The sequence below is a fragment of the Ovis canadensis genome, chromosome 5, assembly GCF_042477335.2.
Source record: "Ovis canadensis isolate MfBH-ARS-UI-01 breed Bighorn chromosome 5, ARS-UI_OviCan_v2, whole genome shotgun sequence".
Taxonomy (NCBI): Eukaryota; Metazoa; Chordata; class Mammalia; order Artiodactyla; family Bovidae; genus Ovis; species Ovis canadensis.
This window is the reverse complement of record NC_091249.1, coordinates 62,213,016-62,234,692: the sequence shown is the minus strand read 5'-3', so window position 1 is coordinate 62,234,692 and position 21,677 is coordinate 62,213,016. Positions and strand designations below refer to the sequence as shown.

Genomic DNA, 21,677 nt, shown 5'->3' with positions numbered 1-21,677 from the left:
ACTAGCCTTTTCTTGATCGTTTACCTTTATCAGTGAGTTTGGTATTCCTGACTTCTACATAAGCTGCTATAAAGATTTTGATATGTCAGTTATAGATTTTTTAAAAGATTTTTAAATTCTGAAACACATCGCAGAGTAAGAGTTTTCTTCCTATTCTAATTGATCAGGGGAACCTGAGTGGGATGTACACATTGTCCATATAGAAACAGGTTTCCTACTTCATGAGTAGTTGTTTGAAATTAAATTTCACTTTGTGACAGAAAATACTGAGTATCTAGTGTATATATAATATGCTATAAAAATATTTTATAGTTGTTAATCTGGCATTCAGGGCTCCCACAGACTGGTCAGTGTTTATCTTTCAAAACATGTCTCCCCAGAACCTGCCTTATGGTTGCTGCTCTAGCTACAGTCATCTGTTTGCTCACATTGCTCATTACTTACTTTGTTCATTTGCTAAAGCCATTCTCTTCCTTTACTCTGCTCTCCTATATCACGATACTAGATTCTTCTGTTCTTTTAGGCTTGTACGATTCCTAGCCTAGGAGACAGTTTCCTGTAATTTTGCTCTAATGCGTGCTTGTCTCATGTGCATACAAACTACTCATGCTTAATTGCTGACTTATCTGGCACATAATAATGTACTTTGATATAATGTGCTGGACATAATGGTGAAATGATTTAGCATTTGGCCTTTATAAACAGCAAAGCAGTTTTATATCATAACTCCATCATGACTTCCTAGCTCTGTGACTGTGGGAAAAATTACTTAACCTCTTTGAATATGCTTCCTCATCTCTCTACTGGGGCTAATGATAATACCTACATTGAAAGTGAAAGTGTTAGTTGCTCAGTCATGTATGACTCCTTGAGATCACATGGACTGCCTGCCAGGCTCCTTTGTCCATGGGATTCTCCAGGCAAGAATACTGGAGGGGGTTGCCATTTCCTTCTCCAGAGGATCTTCCTGACCCAGGGATCTAACCTGGGTCTCCTGCATGCAGTACCTACCTTACCAGAATTGTTTTAAGGATTAAATGTGATAATATATGTAAAATTACCTAACAGTGCCTCGTGATGCTGAGTGAGCACTCAGTTAAAGTTAGCTATTATTTTTTACCTTGTCTTTTTTTTTTTTTTAAACTTATGTATGGACTATGTTCCCATCATTAATGGAAGGATTACTATCTATTGTTATCTATTATGTGCCAAGCACTTTCACTTATGTTATCCTATTTAATTTTCACAACAATCTTGAGGTTAAAGTGATTTGATATATAGGCCATATCTGGGAATTATTAGAGCCAGGGTTTTGAACTTAATTATATTTGCCTCTAAAGCCTTTTTATTATTTAATGGTGCTTTTTCATAGACATGAAATTTCTTATTTTTCTCATAGGGTGAACCAAGTGTGTGTACAAACCAAGTTCATTCATTTAATGGATTTATTGTGTATAAATAAATGAAGTGGAACTTGGGGTTTTACTCCATTTATATTATCGCTTTTTGTGGCCAACAGTCATATGTTCTCTTCCTTCTTCACTCAGAAAGTGCTTCCAAATTCCTTTTCATTCTCTGTAATACTTAAGGCACTAGTACCTTTATTTACATGTAACTACTGCATGCTCTTGTTTATCTGCTTAAAACAAAAACCTTTGCTAATTAATTTTAAACCTCCTAATCCAATCCCTTTATTTATAATCGAAGCAAACAAGGCTCAGAACAGCTAAGAGACCTGCCCAAGGTCACACATGAAGCTAATGGCTGGTGATCCAGGTTCCTGGCTCATACCCAGAGTGCTATTCATTATACCAAGAGCCTCTGGAGAAGAACCACTTGAAAATATTATTGTCATAAGCAGTTGAAAACCTCCACCTGCTGTCTTATTTGTGGTAGTAATTTAATAGTAAGATTAAAATATAATGTAAATGACAATATGTAAATATATAATGTAAAATATAATGTACAAAGAAGCTTCCATCTGCACAGAATTCAAATTAGTAAAATCTAATCATAAGACTATGTACATGAAGAACATCTGACTGTTGCTATTTTACAGCCTATCTGTTTCTAGAAACCAGAAGGGATTCTAATTTATTCTGTATGGCAATTGGTATGGGACATCTTATGAAGGCCAGAACTGTCAGAATAGAGAAATTTAGAGGCTAGAAATAAAATTTTAGAATTTGAAAAAAAAAATCATGAATATCTAATGCAATCTAATCAAATTCCCTCCTTTTTTATAGTAAAAATTTTGAAACAGAGAAAGTGGCATAGCTTTACAGTAAAATCTGTGGCAAAATTAGCATCACTTTCTCACAGTAATGAATTATCTCTCTTGGTTACCTCAAATTGTCATGATTGTCATAGAAAATTGCAGGAATAAATCCTTTTGGAAAAATGTAAGGCAACCTTCATGCAACTAAAATTAAACATTACCTTAACCTCTTTTGGAACACAAACCCCGTTATTATTCAGGCAACTTCATTGCAAGCGCAGATTTTCTTGGCTTTTTGATAGTCCTTATGTATTACTGGTAGAATTGATTTTTCACCAGAAATATCAGAATTCAGAAAAAGAGAAAATGGAATTATTTCAGCTAAACAGGAACTTTGAAAATCTCCTGATGTGATGTATTCTGAAGTGGCCTCAATTTTTCAGCAACTTCTGAACGTGGAGAGGAATTGGAATGGGAATCATATCTAAGAGAATCAACAGTTCTTTTCTAATGTCTTAGCCCTAGAGACAACAAAAATGTATGGCTGTTCATTAGAACTTTAACAAAAGTTTCATCCTTGCTGTTTTCTTTAGGTTGTGGAGTGAGTAGGTATACCTATTGGAGCGCAGAATTTGAGAGAAATTTTGTATTATTGTTAATTTTTAAAGAAAATTTCATTCTTCCCAGTTTGTGCTCCTATAGATTCCTGCCTGTTGTTGTTTTTTTTTTCCTGTTACACCATGCCACCCAGTCTAGGTATGAGAAATCAGGATGAGAAAATGGCAATCAGCATATGACACAAGGAGGAAATGCATCCATACCCTCAGCTCAGCCCTATCCTTCAAACTCTGGAGATTGTTTAGAGTCAACCCCAGGACACTGGTGAATGTGGGAAGCTCTTGAGGGGCCAGAGGTGGGAGGGTGCCAGGGGCCTGAAAGATCGAATGGAGCTCCCTGCCAGGCTGGCCTGGGATTAACCCATGGTTTCCCAGCCAGAGCTAATCCAGCTGTCTTGCTTTCCTGGGGTCTCTCATCTTAATCTATGAAATTGACCAACTGAGTTTGACCGTGACTGGCTTTGTTTTGCAAAACAAAATTGGTAAAGCAGGCCTCACGCTGACTGACTGAATGCTGTCATCAGCCCAATTCCAGGGGTGCCACAAAAGCAAGGAAATGAAACTTCAATTTCCTCCTCATGTTAAATGATAGTTTATCATACCGATTATGACCCTTATGCAGCTCAGGGTAAAGTATTTTATTGCTTTTTTTTCCCCCCCATGAACAACCATAAACCACTCTCTCCTTCCACTTTTTCCTCTAACCCCTGCCCCCAACAACACACCTGATTAAGGCTCATTGGAAAGGATTGCTCTCTATTGCCAAAGGACAGACAACCCAAACTTCCTTTCTTAACCCTACCAACCTGTCGTGATTTTATTTTGATTCTAGGAAGTACAAGATTTGTTTTAAGGCAAAACAGAAACAAGCCAACATCCAGGGTGGGAGGAAGTCTGTCTGGCTTCAGAGTACCTTTTTAATGTTCAGTTCCTCTCACTACTTGGATGAGCTCACTTCAGTTCTGGGCCAGGCAGAGATGGTTTGCTTTCAGCTCTATGTTCCTACTGCCCCAATAACAGTATACACTTTTATTTGATTGTTTTATCACACCACATTATTATGGGCACAGGTGTGCTTTCCTTTTTGATCAGGAAGAACTGTGTCCCTTCTTGTTTACCTCCTACATAGGCACCTAGCCCAGTCCATAGAAGACATTCACTGAATGAACAGATTGACGGAGGCTCCCCACAAAGATTAACTCCTCTATTTCCCTACCTGCCAGCAGATCTATACCTATCTATTCCTAAAATAAAAAAGAGGTTCAGTTGCTCAGGTTACTCATTGGGCACGTGTAGACAACAATGGGAGAGGTGTGGTGTTTCTTTGGACTTGGACCTCTGTCCTCTTCCCTTCACTTCCTACTCCTTTTAGGAAATCTCATTTACTCCCGTGGCTTCAGTATTGGTGACTCCAGAATTTGCATCTCCTTCTCAGAGTTGTTCTCTAGTTTATTTAGCCATTTCCCCCAGCCAATTGCCTGCTTAATATTTCCACTTGAATGTCTCAGAAAAAATTTAAAGTTAATATGTTTGAAATGGAACTCTTGATCTGCATCTTCCCATTATCCCTAACCTGGTCCTCGTTTTGCCTGTGTCTGTAAATGGCACCACCGGCCACTCAGTTACTAAAGCTTGGAAACTGAAGGTCATCCTAGATCCTTCTTCTCTCACCTGTCACATCCAGTCCATCAGCAACTTTTATTGGTGCTACCTCTTTTGCCTGTACTGTCCATGTCTCTTCTTGCCTCTGTTCACTTTATCCCTACCTTGGTCTACTTCACTATCAGCTCTTGCCTGGCTTAATGCATCTGCCTCCTTGTCTTCAGGCTTCCACCCTTGACCATCTCTGGTTCATTTTCCATATAGTAGCCAGCATGAGTTTTCTTACAAGGTAAATAGGAGCCTATCACACCCTAACTTAAAATCTTTCAATGGCTTTCAATTTCTCTGGAACAAAATAAAAACATTTCACTGTGACCATCCGGGTCTTGGATGATCTGGACCCTGCTTACTTTTCTAAGTTCATCTCATGTCACCACATGCAAAGCATTCTCCAGTCATACCAAACTTTTTATCGCTTCTTGGAATTTCCCAAGCTCTTTTCTGCTTGTTAATGCTTCTCTCTGAAATATGTTTTCTTGAAGCTCTTACAATTAATTCCTTTGGGTATGAGTTTAAATGTCAACCTCACAGAGCTCTGACCAGTTTTTCTTAAGATGTTGCTGCCTTATTGTAAGAGCCCTACAATTTCCATCATGACACTTATCTCAATCTGTAATAGCCTATTTTTTTTAACTTATTCATTGTATGTGTGAAAATGCTAGTTCCATGAAGGCAGAGACTTTGTCAGTGTCATGGAACTTTTTCATCCCTCGCATTAGTGCTATGCCTATAACAGAGTATATGACCAAGAAATGTTTGTTGAATGCATGAAGTGAAATATAAATAGGAGCACTATATGATTGCCATCAAACAGTACACTTTCTGGAATGAAAGGCACCACAATTACAATTATACTTGGAATAGCAGGTATAAACTATGAAACAATAGAAAGAGCACTGGATTTCTAGAGATGTCAGCATTCAAGGTGACTCTGATTTTGTGCCCTTCAACATTTTTATTTAGGTGAAGCCAATTTAAGATGAATATGAAGGAGGGGAGAAGGGGTATGTGCCATTAAGGTTAATGTAGATGGGAGAATAGGCTGACCTTTTCCTTTGCCTTGGGCTGAAGTGATAATGGTATGTTTGAGAACCTCAAATGTTCTCTTTCATTCTCTTTAGACTTAAAATTTTCTTTTTAAATATCACATACCATATACAGGGGCTTCCCAGGTGGCACTAATGATAATCTGCCTGCCAAAGCAGGAGATACAAGAGGCACAGTTTCAATCCCTGGGTTGGGAAGATCCTTTGGAGTAGAGGCAACACACTCCAGTATTCTTGCCTGGATAATGTACAGAGGAGCCTGGCAGGCTATTCCATGAAACTGCCAAGAGTCATACATGACTGAGTGACTGAGCACACACATACCATATGCAAGCCCTCCCCCACCAGTTAACCTGTCTAAAGTTACTGCACAGCTGATTGGTCCTGAGAGTAGTTTGGACCACTAACCCCAACTCCAAGAGCAGAGGACCTAGAAATTGATTACATTTGAAATTAGAAGACCTGAGGTCTATTCTCAGCTTGACATTTAACTAGGCAAATGACCTTGGGCAAATTTCTTTCCTCTTCTGTGAAGTGAGAGGTTTACAGGAGATGACTGCTAAGGTCTCTTTCATCTCTGAAATTCCACATCCTGTACAAATCACCCACCAAAGGCAGAGTGTCATGAGAGGCTGGCAGAGGCACCAAGAGAGGTAACAAGGCCCTACTTCCAAAGAGGAGACTTGACAGGTCTATCATTGAGGCATAGAAAAATACATAATGTCTAGATATCATAGGCGGTAAAATTTAGTTTGTATCAAATACAAGGCAGGCAATTTCAAAGAGCAGATAGACCTTAAGGAGGAAAATGGTTTTAACTGAGATATGGAAGTTGCATGGAAATGGTGTATATAAGAATTATCATAACCTAGTCTAGCTGGAACTGAGGAAACAAGGGATAAAATTGAAAAAGCAAAATAGGTGTTGTTACCTCTGGGAAGGGCGGTAAGCTGGCGGGAGAAGGGAGTGAAGGTATTACTAGTACTCACTTTTTGGTCTGTGTATTTCTAAATTTTTTGGATATTTATGAGATTATGTTCATTGAAAATTTTTTTCAATATTTACAATAAGATTGTGTCAAATTTAGACTTGAGATGTCAAGCCACATAATTGGGACTGTTTTCACTAGGATAGTGGTCCCCAACCTTTCTGGCAACAAGGACTGGTTTTGTGGAAGAGTTTTTCCATGGATTGTGGGTGGGGTGGATGGTTTCAGGGTGATTCAAATACATTACACTTATTGTGTATTTTTTATTATTACTACATCAGTTCCACCTGAGATCATCAGGCATTAGCCCAGAGGCTGGAGACCTCTGCTCTAGGACGTTGTTGGTTTTCTTTTTAAGTCAGGTTATGATGTAGGTAGTGTCTTAGTAAGAAAGTATGATAGCATTGTGTTGGGTAGAGAGTTGAGCGCAATATCAGTTATTGAGTTAGCACAAAATTCAGGTGCAATATGAAAAGTTGAGCAGAGGGAGAAATCAAGGATGACGCATTAGTAAGCCTTAGTCACTCAAAGTGTCGTTAGGTTACTGATGGAAGTAGAGGAATCATTTCTGTCACTCAAATAGAAATGGCTTGTGGAATATTAGAGCTGTGGTGCCTGGAGCTTGCACAGAAATGGAGATTTTGGAATCATCAGCACAGAAATAAAACTGGTATTTTAAAGTAGCTAAATGCTTCACAGGTGAGAACAGAGAAGGAAGTGTGTCCTGACTGTCAGTTTCATGTTCTTGCCCCTGCACTGCCTGCAGGCCCCTAGGACAGGAGGATCTTGTTGATTGAGGTTCTGGCTGAAGTGGAGGGGTTAGAAATGAACTTGAGCCATGGAGAAATGCAAGTGGGGCCTGATGAGACAATCAAAGTTCTGTGACAGCCAAGAATAGGTAGATTCTTCAGATACTTGAGGGCAAAGGTAAAGGCAGTTGGGGTTTAAGAAGTGTATCTGCTTACACCCTACCTACCTCCTCACCAAAACCCAAGGCAAGGTCAAGGAAAAAATAGTGTAAGAGAGAACTAGTGAAAAACTGAAGTAATTAGGGTTATTTAGGTTGGATAAAAGGAATGTTTGAATGCCCAAATCCATGATGAGGGGTCCTAGAAGACTTGGTAGACTTAAAACACAGCAGTGCTGATTCAGGTTAGGCAGGTGGCAAATGTCCTGATAGGTATGTTATCCTGGTAATGAAGTATTAGCTTCTCCCTCTATCCCTTTCAAAACAGAGTGTAAGACGTGCTTCTCTTCACTAGGCCTTTGGGAGCTCTCTTGTTAAGAAGCAGATAGCTGAATCAAGTGATCTCTTATAGATTGCCAAGAAATGGCAAGGGACCATCTCACCATCCCCTAGACCTGTCATAGGTATACTCTGGTACCTGGGAATCTGAGGGGAATGTGTACCAACTTTCCATTACCCACATCCCACCCATCTCCTACCATATTCAACCTCACTTACCCACTGCCTACCTCCTCCCTCCCTGACCAAATGCAGTCTGAAGCTTCCCAGAGCCTTGGCCTAATTTCCTCAATGCTTTCATTGGTCATCATACATTCATTTTTTGATAAAAAGGGCAGCCTGGCAGGGTGGGCAGAACACCAGCCATGGAGAGTGTTCAGGGCCTTGGAATCTAATGTTCAGCTATCTCGCTTGGTGATACTGGGGGTTGGGAGGCAGGGGGAACTTTCCTCCTCCAAAGCTAACTTTCCTCCTGTGGTGTGTGTGTGCTCACTCAGTTGTATCTACTCTTTGTGACCCCATAGACTGCAGCCTGCCAGGCTTCTCTGTCCATAGGATTTTGCAGGCAAGAATACTGGAGCAGGTTTCCATTTCCTTCTTCAGGGGATCTTCCTGATGCAAGGATCGAACCCGCGTTTCTTGCATCTCCACGTTGGCAGGCAGGTTCTTTACCACTGTGTCACCTGGGAGTCCCTTCCTCCTGTGGTAGGGAATGCAGTAGAATTAGAGGATATAGAGCACTAGTCTCACCCAAAGGTCTTTAACTTCTTCTAGAAGTCTTTGCTCTGATCTTTGTTTTTATCCCCCTCCCACCCACCCAAACATCTTTATCTAGGCCCTGATCACTATTTTGAGATCAGTTATATGAGTAGTTTGTGATCTGGGGCTAGAAATTTGTCTTTCTCTGGATCCTGTATTTTTTAACTCTAGCCTCTAAAATAAACACCTCTCTTTTGACTTTCCTTTGAAACTTTGACCTCTACTGTAGACCACAATGGTTAGCCTTTTTCCTTGAGTACCCCCTGGAGAACCGGGATTCTGCCCTCCCAAGTCAGCGGGAGCCAGGCTATCTGCTTTATCATTCCAAGGAAGGCCTTTGCAAGTCAAAAGTTAGGTTTCTTCTCTCTGGAGAAGGGCTGAGAAATGTGACTCTCCTACTTGTAGAAGAGGGAGGAAAAGGACACCTTTCACTGCATATAAATGGAGTCCTTCTACAAAGCTGTCATGACAGTTAAGAATGTCGCCAGAGATTCCTGGGGTCCCAGAGTGTAAGTTGTGTAAAGGAAGAATATAAATTTATATGGTAGTAAGTCTGAATTCAAATCTACCTCCTTATGTTTAATTTTAGGTTGGTTGCTTAACTTCTCTGAGCCACACTTTCCTCAGTAGTAAGGGGAATAATTGTAACTCTAACTGGGTTGTTCTGAGGACTGGAGATACATATTAAGCATTGACACTTAGTAGATGCCCAGTTACTTCCTTTCCACCCTTATGATCACACACCAGCAAGCCCTAAGAAGATTGGCGGGAGACCATGGGAAACTCTGGGAAGAGGCCTTAGGGTTTTCTTGTTGTTGTTCAGTTGCTAAATCATGTCTGACTCTTTGCTACCCTGTGGACTGCAGCATGTCAGGCTTCTCTGTCCTTCACTGTCTCCCAGAGTTTGCTCAAGCTCTTATCCATTGAGTTCTTAGGAGTCATTAATTCTGCTCATGGCAAAGATGGGGAGAAGAGGGAGAAGGAAGAGGAGGTGAAGGAGGAGGAGGAGGAGAAAAAGTTTTGTAAGGGCCTGGCAAGCCTAGACTGAGAAAACAGAAGCTTCTATTCTCCAGGCAATGTGGAGCAGTGCCTGGATTTACTGAAATATGGGGCTTGGCTCATGGACAGGTTTCCCTCATCGAGTTGATTCCTTTTTCAGCAGTTTTTCAAGATCCACTATCAGATTGTGACTGCCAACCTGCCTGTCTTGGGCCCTGAACCTATCAAACACGAGGATTTTTTACTGTTCTGTCACCTTAATGATAGCCAGCTTGTTAAGCATGAGCCAAAAGGGTAGGAGTGTCAGGTTGTAATTATTGAATCTGAATGCCACTGTAATGCCTAGGAACGACTCCCTGACAGGAACGTGATGGATGCAGAGAAATCCAAATTCCTTTAGTTTGTTGCCCAGAGTCCATGTGGTTGATTGCCATGAGGGTAAAATGAAAGAGGTTGGAAGAAGCTTGGAAGGATTAGGACTACGAGCTTTGAGGGGAAGTAGGCAAACTGTTCATGGAATTCTCAGTTTCATTAGTGAAAATCTGAGATACAAACCCCTAGAAAACATAAGGCATGTTCTCCATGATTGATAGTTGGGTTGGGAAGATCTGCTGGAGAAGGGATAAGCTACCCACTTCAGTATTCTTGGGCTTCCCTTGTGGCTCAGCTGGTAAAGAATCCACCTGCAATGTAGGAGACCTTGGTTTGATCCCTGGGTTGGGAAGATCCCCTGGAGAAGGGAAAGGCTATCCACTCCAGTATCCTGGCCTGGAGAATTCCATGGACTATATGATCCATGGGGTTGCAAAGAGTCGGACATGGCTAACTCACTTCATCAGGCATCAGGAGTGATTTTATTTCTGAAAATCTCCCCTAAGACCATTTGAGAATGTCAGCAAGGTCCTGGGGAAAATGTCAAAGCATCAGATACCTGGGTCTTTGGATGGAGATTCAGTTATGGATGAAAAGAAAAGTCTAGTTTGTTCAATTCCTTAGCAGTTTCATAACTCAGATTTCATGATGAGTAATTTGGCATCTTTATTTATTGAGGGTTTAACCTCAAAGTCAGATAACATTCCCTCTGAGCCCCAGGAAAATAATCTTTTCTTTTGGTTGCCTATTACTTCACCACAATTTTTGTACTTAGATGATATCTCTTACATTCCCTCTTCTACTACCACCTCTCTCTCTTTCTCTCTCTCTCTCTCTGTCTCTCTCTCTCTCTCTCTCTCACACACACACACACACACACACACACACACACACTTCTTTGTTGATACTGTAGTGTATGTGTGTTTTTACCTTCCTTGAAGGGAGGTAGAGGAAATCTTCTATTTCCTTGACATAGGCTACATTTTAATGGATTTCTTCTTGTCTCTGGTGTCTGACATCTGTGATAGTTGGTAGTTTTAAGTGCACAAATGATTGAGGGCAGGAGAAGGGGATGACAGAGGATGAGATGGTTGGATAGCATCACCAATTCAATGGACATGAATTTGAGCAAACTCTGGGAGATAGTAAGGACAGGGGAAGACTGGTGTGCTGCAGTCCATGGAGTCACAAAGAGTCTGACATGGCTTAGCAACTAAACAACAACAACAAAACAGAGATAAGGGTAGACTTGCAAAGAACCTGCTTATGGTTTTTCTTGAGATGCCAACTTCCTTAATAAATATTTTACCTTCTTTTTCACTTAAACAAAAACGATGGATTGGTTATTCCCTGTTGGCATTAAAAATTAATGTACTATTAATTCTTTTTGAAGACAAAAAATTTGTTTATTGTGGACAAATATAAAAATACAGAAAAACACAAAAAGGAAAACTAACCACTCTATTTTGGTATTACATGATAGCTAATATTTTTCTCTTTTTAAAACAAAATTGAATTCATTCTGAACATGCTGTTTTGGAACTTCATTTACTTAATTGTATCATGCATGTTTTTCATGTTACCAAATATTTTTCCAGAATATTATTTTAATGGCTAATGTTCCATTATGCAGCCATGACAATTAGTTTGCCCTGATGTTGAACATTTAAATTGTTTTTTTAAATTTAAAACATTAAGAATGTTTCCCTACTCTTGGTGATCAGTCATTTTACTTATTTATTTAACATAGCTGAATATCTCTTCCCTGTGGGGTGTTTGGCCTTTGCAGAGAGGGGAGACTCTAAAGGCTGAGATGCTCAGATTTAGGAGACCAGTGGCTGAGCCCCTAGGGCTCTCCCCCCACAGATTACCAGTGGAAGATGTAGAAGTGCAAATGAGGAAGGGAGAATCCACAACTTTCCCAGTCTCTTGCCTTGGAGCCCAGCTCCTCCGTGTACAGACACCCCAGGAAGCCTAAGTTGAGAGAGCAAACACACTTTGAATATGGTTCAAGTTCAAAGGGCTTGCTTGTTCCTCAAGTTGCTTAGGTTGCTTTAAAATAATACCTTCTAAATTGAGAAATCTGGATTATTTTCCTATAGGCCAGTGCTTGGGTCTGAATTTTATTATCTGATATCTAACACTAATATCAAGGGGTTGGTACTTCCAGTTTCTCTTTTAGATTTGTACATCATTGGAATATAGAAGTGGGGTTTCTCATTCCCTTTCTGGTCCTAAGGTTTCCAAGGAGAGAAACAAAAAGTCTCAAATATGTATACTAGAAGTATTTATTGCAAAATGAAGTTGAGTTCCCAATTTGGGAAAATAACAAAAGAGAGTTGTTCCACAGCTCTTTGGGGAAAAATCCCTCTTGGGAGGCTTTGACTGGATGAGTTGTAGTCACCTGTGCACTTACTGTGCCAATCCTTTCTCCATGGCTCCAGAAATGGTTTCTGAGTTGGAAAAGTTGTATGAGGTTATATGAGGTACTGGTTTCCCCAGGAACAGGTAGGGAGAACTTTTCAAAAATGTGCACTGTTAAAAACGCAGCACCAAGAATACCTCCCTGTAGGCAGGCGTGTAGTCTCTGACTCACTTATCTCTATGAACTTATAGCTGACCCTTCCGGAGCTAGCCAGAGTAGGGGAAAGTTACTCTTTCAGGAGTCTGGACAGAACTCTTCCATTTTTGGCTTCCATTCCCTCTGATTCTTAGCCATACAGCTGGATTGGATGTGGTCTGAAACTCCAGGGGCAAGTATTTTTAAGGTCTTTCTGGACATAGACCCCAAATCAAACTTCCCCTTTAGCAAGCTATAGAATTATAGGCAGGAAGACCAGGAAGTAACTTTCAGAGAAGATGAAATGGGGTCTACCCAAATTAAGAGGCCCAGATTCCCATTTTAGCTCTGTCAAGAACATGCTGTATCATCTTGGGCCTCCACTACCCCATGTACAGCAGATATCAAGAGGATAACAGATCAACCCTGTGGTTTTCCAATTGTTTTCCTTACCTCTTCTCTCCAAGAGAGAAGCTGTGTCCCCTCCACTGTCATACAACTGAGCAGTAAGCTCCTGTGGGGTGCTGTCAGGCGCTGCCCTTGCCCCAGGACCAAGCACTGCCTGGGGAGCGCGTGCAGTAGTACTTGCTCACCACATGCCTACACTGGTCACACCTGACAGTGCAGCACCACTGGAATTTGCAGTTACAGCTGCTGATAGCCTCAGTTCTTCTCTCTTCCACCTGCAGGCCGCATTCTGTGCACAAGCGCCCACAGCTGCGTTGCTCCCATCTGGATGTGTTGCGGCTGTTCTGCAGACACTCCCGACCTTCTGTGCCATAGATGCCCAAGCTGGAATTGCGGGTACAGTAATCCGGTGATTCCTCTAAAAAGATCAGCTCAGCTTCTGCACTAGGAAGGAAGGCCTCAGTGGGTATCCAGTGGCCCTCGGCACTGTTCCCAGCCCTTAGCTGCCGTTTATCCATCTCAATTTTCAGTGCCCGTTCATACTTGGCCTTTAGGTAGTTACCCAACTCCCTGAAGTTAGCTAGCTGTAGCCAGCATGTCTGGATGCTACAGCTGCCCGAGATGCCATGACATTTGCAAGTTCTCTTCATGGTGGCTCTCACTGCCTTCAGAGAAAGAGAGAGGGAGGACAAAAGGAGATTGGCTCTGGGTAGAGAAGATCAAAAGCTAGCAATTAATGGAATATTTTAGAGTTCTGTTTCTTAACTTTAGAGTACATCAGAATTGTGAGGGAGGCCTGTGAAAAATACTTATTCCTGGGCCCTACCTCAGATCTTCTCAATTAGGAAGTTCAGGGGTTTAAAGGCTTTGATATTGGTGATTTTAATGCTCTTCTGCATGATTCTTATGGAAAAAGCCAGGCAAGGGTTGAGAAGGTGACTGGAAACAGGAAACCTAGGCTTAAGGCCCAACTATATCGCTTGTGAGCTTGTTTCTCTTTCTGCCCATAAGATTAAGAATGATCAAGAAAGTATTTTTTTAAAAAGAAGATGAAGAAGAAAGTACTCTGTAAACTAAAAATGAAAAATATGATAATTGGCACTAAGTGTTGCAGCTGAGGGCTAGAGTGTTTGTGGATGTTTGGATTTGTCTTTTGGGCTCTCTTCCAGAGGGAAGGAAACCTGAAGTCTGAAGCCCTGTCCCCAAGGTGATTACCCATTATTTTCGCTTTGAAAACTCTTCGCTACACTGGGCAGCCAGGACATCTAGGTATGGGTTCAAAGCAAAATTTCTATCCTCTTAGCTCCAAATACAACTAGAATCCAGATTTGAGTTCAGAACACTCCAAGGATTTCTACGCACCCCAGAAGTCTTGGGGGACAGTTGATCTTCCAGAGAAGCTTAGATCAGTCCCAACCTCTCCAGACCCAGAAAGACATTAGGACATAAGTTGTATGATAAACCCTTGCTAATATCCTAGAACATGCAGTTGAAATGGTTAAATTTTAAGCCATGGAAGCAAGGCCTTGGATCTGTATTGTTTTATGTTCTCAGAAACCTGCCTGTAAGAAGGAGTTAGCACATAAGGTTTAGTGATAAAAGGACTATACTGGAAGATCTGTGTTCATTGCCTGGTTCTGATGCTAATTTGTTGTATTGCCTTGGCCAAGTGATAGTTCTGCCTTAACTGGTTTTGTCATCCAGAGAATAGGAGTAGCTATCCTAGCCCTGCTGGGTGGTGTGGGATGAAACATGTTTGAGACAGCTCTTGACAAATTGTGAAGGCCTGTACCGATGTGAGACTGTTGTAAATGCTCAGCCTGTTGGCTCCCTCGTCAACTCTTATACGTACCAGCCTGCCTGCTCTGTTGTTATGAAGATTCATCAGGGCTCTGGCATCCTTCCCTTTCTCCAGGCTGTCCACAAAGAGTTTGGAGATTCTTTCCCCAAATTCAACATTGTCACTACAACCTCCCCAGATCCAGCCATGGCCTCCTGCACATAAGGAAAGAGTAAGTTCTGTGTATAGCTTCCAGCTGAGTCTTAGAAGAAGACTCACGGTCATTTTAGCTGACATAGCCAAACCATCCCCAAGAGTTGTAGAAGTGTGTAAAGCTGTAGCTAAAAGTGAGACAGGGAGGGAATTCCCTGGCAGTCCAGTGATTAGGATTCCGTGCTCTCACTGCCATGGCCTGGGCTCAATCCCTGGTCCCCACAAGCTGTGCAGTATGGTAAAAAAAAAAAAAAAAAAAAAAGTGGAACAGGGAAATGGAGGTATTTAGGGTGGGAATGGGGGTAGGGGGCAGTCCTATTTCTGAAGTCAACTGCCCACCTTCAGGTACTCCCCAGCTCTAGACAATGCAATTCCATACCCAAAGTGAAATTAAGATGCTGGGGCTGGCCCAGATGATCTCAAAGGTTCATTGCTGTTCATTCTAGAATTCTGTGCCATTATTGTACAGTAGTCTTATTAGAGCTGTCTCCTCCCTCATTAGTGACAAATCTGAATAAGGATTTTCCAGGCAAGAATCCTGGAGTGGGTTTCCATTTCCTTCTTTAGGGGATCTTCCCAACCCAGGGATCAAACCCAGGTCTCCCGCATTGCATGCAGACTCTTTACTGTCTGAGCCATCAGGCAAGGCCTATAAGTCTCTTAGGCTATCTGCAAATAATTTGATAGCTGTGGATTATGGACAAGCCATTCTAAGCCTGAAATACGAGGGTTAGCTTTAAACTCTCTTTGGCTTCCTCCTTCCTACATGCCTTGTTGATTTTAGAGCTTGGTGCTACTTGCTTATCCTTTAATCATCTTAGCAGAGTCTTGATCTAGGAGGACCCACCGAGGAAATTTCTGCTGGGGTTTAGGGGTTTGAAGAAGCTGTGTCTCTCAGGCTTTCTCTGGAAGACTTTAGCTTATGCTTAGCTCTAAACCCCTTACCTTTTCCCACACCCATCAGAAGGCACAACTTACCTGTTTTACCATTTTTTGACTCATCACAGCCACAGTTTTCAAAGTCACCCATGCTACAGTTCTTGGTAATGGTGTACATGACTCCAGCAGAGCTGATAGCGTGAATGAAAGAAGTCTCCCTGGTAGCTTTGAAAAGAAAGAGGGAACTAGAAACCAGGACCCTGATGACCCAAAGCAGGGGCTTTCAAAAAGCAATGCCATTTCATGTCTCTCTCCTATCCCCCTCCCTCTTTGGGTTTATTAAGAGGATGTTATTCTGCTTGAGAGAACAGTACATGCTTTCCTAGCATCCTTACTTCATATAGGCAGGAATGAGCATCCCCATGCTACAGATGGGGAAAGTAAAACCCAGAAAGAAAGTGATGAAATTGAGGCCACTCTCCTCACCAGTTATGGCATTGGGACCAGGACCCAGTTCCCCTGATAATCCAGCCCAGGCCTCTCTGTTCATAAGCCATTGCTTCTGATCCTCAGACAGTAAGGATTCAGGGCTATGAGGCTGGCTTATGAAAGAGAGAAGAGCATTTTTCTTCTTTCTGAGATGGAGCTGGAGCCATGTAATAATTATAATGATAATACCTACCACTTACTGAGCTCGTATCTGACTAAGGCCTTATAAACATTGTCCCATGTTTTTCTCACCCTATTTGTTGTATACCCCACAGGAAGATACTTTTCCCCTCATTTTCTTTACCCCATTCCCCTCAACTTTCCTCAGGAAACTCTTCGTTAATCATTTCTACATAAATGACTTTCTTGCAAACTACTATACATAGTTATAAACAGCTGCACAGGTACAGCATGCACACACACCACACACACACACACACCACACACACTCCACATGAGGCATGGCTCAGTGTGATCTCTCAGCTTCTCTGTTGTTGGGATTTTATGACAGCTGAAATTCCCTCAGGGGCTACGAACACTGACTCTTTTCCTCATTTTCATTTCATGCATATGTAAGTGTGTACAAACACAAATACAACATGAATTGGAAAATAGAGTAATTACACTTGTATATAAATACCTTTGTATTCACCTCATTCAACCCTTACAACACTCCTGGTGAACTAAACAGCTGACCTTATTGACCCCAAGGATAATACTGAGGTTCAGAGAAGGGGAAATAACCCACAACAAGGAAGTGGCAGATCACCGATAACTTTTTCATTTCACTGCACACATACATGTTACACATACATACATACTGCATGCCCAACTTCATGGACATATACCCCCTTGTACAGGTTGCACAGACTTACCACTTCTTAGCCTGTTGTGAGTGGAGAGCTGGAGAGCATTTTCAGGGCAGTTCCAACGTTCCCAAGCAAATTGGAATTTGCACTCCTCGATGCCACTCTGGGCGCCCAGGGCCACACTGGTGGTGTAGGTCAGATAGGCCTGGCAAAGGGAAAAGGGTGCGAGCTTCAGCCCTGCCTCTCATCAGGTCGTCTGGGTCAGAAGGTACAGACAGGAATCAAATGGGTTAGCTCTCCATTAGGGGATGATTGGTCATAGGTTCCTCTGCGTGTCTGACTTCTGACACTGTCTCCCCTCCCGTCTTTTCTTTCCCCAGAAGAGTTCCCTCAGGAACATGAATGGGTAAAAACAGGAGCCGGAGACCATCCTACCTTGGGCCCTGTTATCAGGAAATTGTTCACTGACCTACCAAAAAGAGAAAAAGTGAGGCAGTTGGTGAGTGGGGATGAGACAGTGGAAGCTTCCTTGGTGAGGAGTGAACAGTGGGAGGGAAGGACTTACCAAGCAGAGGCACTGAAGGTTACATAGCATATGCCCACAGCCACTCTGAGCATAAGTAGGTCCCCCATGGCCCTTCCCACCTCCAGAAGACCAAGTCTAGCCCAGGGCCAAGTCCAGAGAAGTGAGGAGAGGGCAGAGTCTTTCTCAGTATTTATGTAGGGAAATGCTGAATGGCCAAGGGGTGAAAAATCAACAGCCCTTCTCATTTGTCCCTCACTGGCAGGGCTGCAGGAGTCACTAACCCAATGAGGGACCAGGGAGGAGGGATTCAGCCCAAAGCCTGCAAGGGAAACCCCGCCCTGCCCCGCCCTGCCAACCCTTCTGCCCTCCCAGGCTGACAGAGGAGCTGAAACTTTTCCCTACTCAGGAGGTTTCTACCCTCTATAAGTCAGACTTCTTTCTCTTCCTACTTGAGGGCTCATTAATTAGAATTTTGTAGCCCAGAGAAGGCAAGTTTCCTTGTCTCTGCAGAATTAACTCTGCTAATTCTGAAGACAGGTCACCTCTCCCTCAAAGTTATGGGGTTCTCACTCATTAATGAGACCCCACTCCTTACCCTGCCTTTTTCTTCAGGGTGTTAACAATTATAGAGGAACTCTATCTGGAGCTCTCTCCTACTTGTTCTACCCAAGTAAACAAGTGCACCATTCTTGCCTCCTCCCTGATGACTGTAAAGTGGTGTAGGACCCAGGAGCAGACACCTCTGCAACAGTCCCTTCTACCATATTCTACCAGAATAAGTGCAAGTAAATGTCCTTCATTCCTAGTAGGTCTGCAATTTTGTATTTGTTAGAACTCCAGTTTGTTATTGTTGTTCAGTCACTCAGTTGTGTCCAACTCTTTGAGACCCCATTGACTGCAGTTCAGCAGACTTCCCTGTCGTTCACCATCTTCTGGAGCTTGCTCAAACTCATGTCCATTGATTCAGTGATGCCATCCAACCATCTCATCCTCTGCTGTCCCCTTCTCTTCCTGCCTTCAATCTTTCCCAGCATCAGGGTCTTTTCTAATGGGTCGACTCTTCACATCTGGTGGCCAAAGTATTGCAGTTTCAACTTCAGCATCAGTCCTTCCAATGGATATTCAGGGTTGATTTCTTTAGATGGGAATGGCTACCCACTCCAGTATTCTGGCCTGGAGAATTCCATGGACTGTATAGTCCATGGGCTCACAAAGAGTCGGACATGACTGAGCAACTTTCACTTCACTTCCTTTAGGATTGACTGGTTTGATCTCTTTGCAGTCCAAGGACACAAGAGTCTTCCAGTTTGTTAACTGCCTGTGTATGTAAGAATCAACCTTTGGGCCACCCAGGGCTATATTTGAAAAGACTGATGCCTTTCTTTCTGATACCACTTTGTTGCTAGGACATAAGCACAGCCATTATTAGGTAGGGCTGGGTACTGCAATGAAGGGATGGAGATCTTCCTTGCTTGGTGAAACTCTTTCCTGAGGCTGAGGAAGGCAGGCTAAAGGGATGCAGAGAAGTACGAGCAGGAAGTTACTGTCCTGACTCAGTACTCTGTGACCATAATCCAGATCACTTCATAGCACCCTGGACTGGATTTGGATGAGAAAGGGAGGTCAGAAATCACCCACCAAAAAAAAGAAAGATCCCCCACCAAAGGAGTTCCAGGGGCCAAGACGTCCCAGGGCCTTTTTAGTGCAGTGTACTCAAAGTATGAACTGGGGTTAGTGTCAGCCAGCAAACTGTTATCTTTATGTGACAAGATAAGTACAGAAATGAGAATGTTTCGAGATTTTTGTAGCAGTTTGACAGAGTGATTTTATGTATGTTGAAATCTAATAATAAGAAATTTGGGCTTCTATTCTGTCTTTTTTTCTATTTCATTTCTCTAGGAGGATGAGTATGAATATCTCAAATGCCAAATGTCCTTAATGCACTACAGCTTGGGCTCTTAACCCAGCATGTTCTCTTCCTTTGCTTGCTTGTAGGGTTCTCTCCTTGGGGAAAAGAGATGTCCCACACTGGGTCACTTGGGAAAAGCTCACCAAGTTTGCCTCAGTGGGCTCTTCCCTGTTTTCTACCTTTCCCAATCAAGAATCTAATGTTCATACCTGTCACTGATATAATATTGTTAAGTCAGTGATACTTAAAAAAAAAAAAGAATCTATTGTGTAACTCTCACTTAAGACAGTGAGGTTGATTTCCATGCCACTGTCTATGTGGTCAGAACAGGGGTCACGTTAGACCTGAGGAATTCCACATTCCCCTTGAAAGAGTTTTAGGAGTGATTCCACATTCCCTTCCTGCATATGAGTCACTGGATCGTATTCTTCTGTGCTCCCCATAGCACCTGGCATTTCGTTGGTACTCTATAAAAATAGTCTTTAATTTTCTAGGAAGGAAGGTGGTGGTGAGCCTTTTGTGTGTAAACTTTGTGCTTGTCCCTGCTCACATTTTCTGAAGATCATATAATTTCTCTAAGTGGAATTCCTAAATGGAATGTTAGGAATGTTAAAGAAGGGTCTTTAGGATGTTAAAAAAAGGTCTTTCCTTCAGGTATTAGGAACTTTGGACATTGGCCACTAACTTGTTATGTGACCTTGGGCAAGCCATTGACTATCACGTGAACTCAGTTACTTCATCTGTAAAATGGGGCAGTTGGGAAGATGTTGAACGTTGCATGACCTCTAAGGATTTTACCAGCTCTCTTCCATGCCATTATCCTAGTTTTCAGATTTACGAGATTAATTAATCTTGGAGGTGATTGTACGCCAGAGATGGGAAAGTCTTGTCTTCTCTGTCAACATGGTACTCATACATCTTTAAATCCTTTGGTTGGCCAGCTAGATAACCCTATAAGATGCATACCTAGAGGGCAACCAATGTCTTCTTCAGAGTCCTTTGGGAGCCTGTCTACAGAAGACCTCTGTACTAGACTGACCAATAGTCATGTGGTAGAAGGTCTCCTGGAAGGAGAGAAAGCCAGAGATGGATACTCCACACTGAAGTCTACTTATAGCCAACCTGTGCATCCATTTCTTTAAACTCAGCTTTATCATCTCATTAGGCTTTTGTTTTATTTATGTGAACCATTTTTAAAATCTTTATTGAACTTGTTATAACATTGCTTCTATTTCCCCTACCAGGAATTGAACCCGTATCCTGTGCATTGAAAGGCAAAACCTTAACCACTGGACCATCAGGGAAGTCCCTCAGTTTTTTTTTTCCTTTTTTAATATTGTATTCACTTATTTATTTTTGCCTGCCCTGGTCTTTGCTGCTTTGCATGGGCTTTTCTCCAGCTGCAGGGAGTGGGGCTACTCTTTGCTGCAGAGCACGGGCTTCTCACTGCAGGGGCTTCTCTGGTGCAGAGCACAGGCTGTAGGCACTCAAGCTTCAGCAGCTGTAGCTCTTGGGCTCAGCAGTTGCGGCACATGAGCTTAGTTGCTCTGTGGCATGTGGAATCTTCCTGGACCAGGGATCAAACCTGTATCCCTTGCACTGGCAGGTGAATTCTTATCCCCTGAGCCAATTAGCTTTTAAATGATGATTCAATTCTTGGTTTCTCTCTTAGGAATGGAAATCAGGAACTGAAAAAGTGGAAACAGTGACAGATTTTATTTTCTTGGGCTCCAAAATCACTGTGGATGGTGACAACAGCTACGAGATTAAAAGAAACTTGCTCCTTGGAAGGAAAACTCTGACAAACCTAGACAGTGTATTAAAAAGCAGAAACATCACTTTGCCAAAAAAGGTCCATATAGTCAAAGCTGTGGTTTTTCTAGTAGTCATGTACAGATGTGGGAGTTTGACCATAAAGAAGGCTAGGTTCCAAAGAATTGATGTTTTTTAACTGAGGTGCTGGAGAAGATCCTTGAGAGTCCCTTGGACAGCAAGAAGATTAAACCAGTCAATCTTAAAGGAAATCAACCCTGAATATTAAATGGAAGGACTGATGCTGAAGCTCTAATGCTTTGGCCACCTGATGCAAAGAGCCAACTCATTGGAAAACATCCTGAGGCTGGGGAAAATTGAGGGCAAGAGAAGGAGTGACAGAGGATGAGATGATTGGATGGCATCGCTGACTCAATGGACATGA

At 42.2% G+C, this 21,677-nt stretch overlaps 1 protein-coding gene and 1 long non-coding RNA gene across 2 annotated transcripts; one reads left to right on the top strand and one right to left on the bottom strand.

Moving 5' to 3' along the window:
* The first annotated feature begins 12,459 nt into the window (after positions 1-12,459).
* LOC138440379 (uncharacterized) lies at positions 12,460-20,782 on the top strand. Its single transcript, XR_011257008.1, has 3 exons — positions 12,460-13,271; positions 14,045-14,144; positions 20,725-20,782. It is a non-coding gene; the product is annotated as an uncharacterized lncRNA (long non-coding RNA).
* On the bottom strand, positions 12,957-17,678 carry WNT8A (Wnt family member 8A). Its single transcript, XM_069589799.1, has 6 exons — positions 17,611-17,678; positions 17,481-17,514; positions 17,112-17,250; positions 15,847-15,972; positions 14,728-14,870; positions 12,957-13,540 (listed from the first exon to the last, which is right to left on the bottom strand). The coding sequence occupies exons 1-6, from the start codon at positions 17,676-17,678 to the stop codon at positions 12,995-12,997; spliced, it is 1,056 nt and encodes a 351-aa protein (XP_069445900.1). The 3' UTR covers positions 12,957-12,994.
* Positions 20,783-21,677: the final 895 nt, after the last annotated feature.

Coding starts and splice junctions, on each gene's coding strand:
- WNT8A (XM_069589799.1), bottom strand. CDS start 17,678: ATGGGGGACCTACTTATGCTCAGAGTGGCTGTGGGCATATGCTATGTA. Junction 17,251..17,480: donor TCCTGATAACAGGGCCCAAG/GTAGGATGGTCT, acceptor TCCCTTTGCCAG/GCCTATCTGACCTACACCAC. Junction 15,973..17,111: donor TCACAACAGGCTAAGAAGTG/GTAAGTCTGTGC, acceptor TTCTTTTCAAAG/CTACCAGGGAGACTTCTTTC.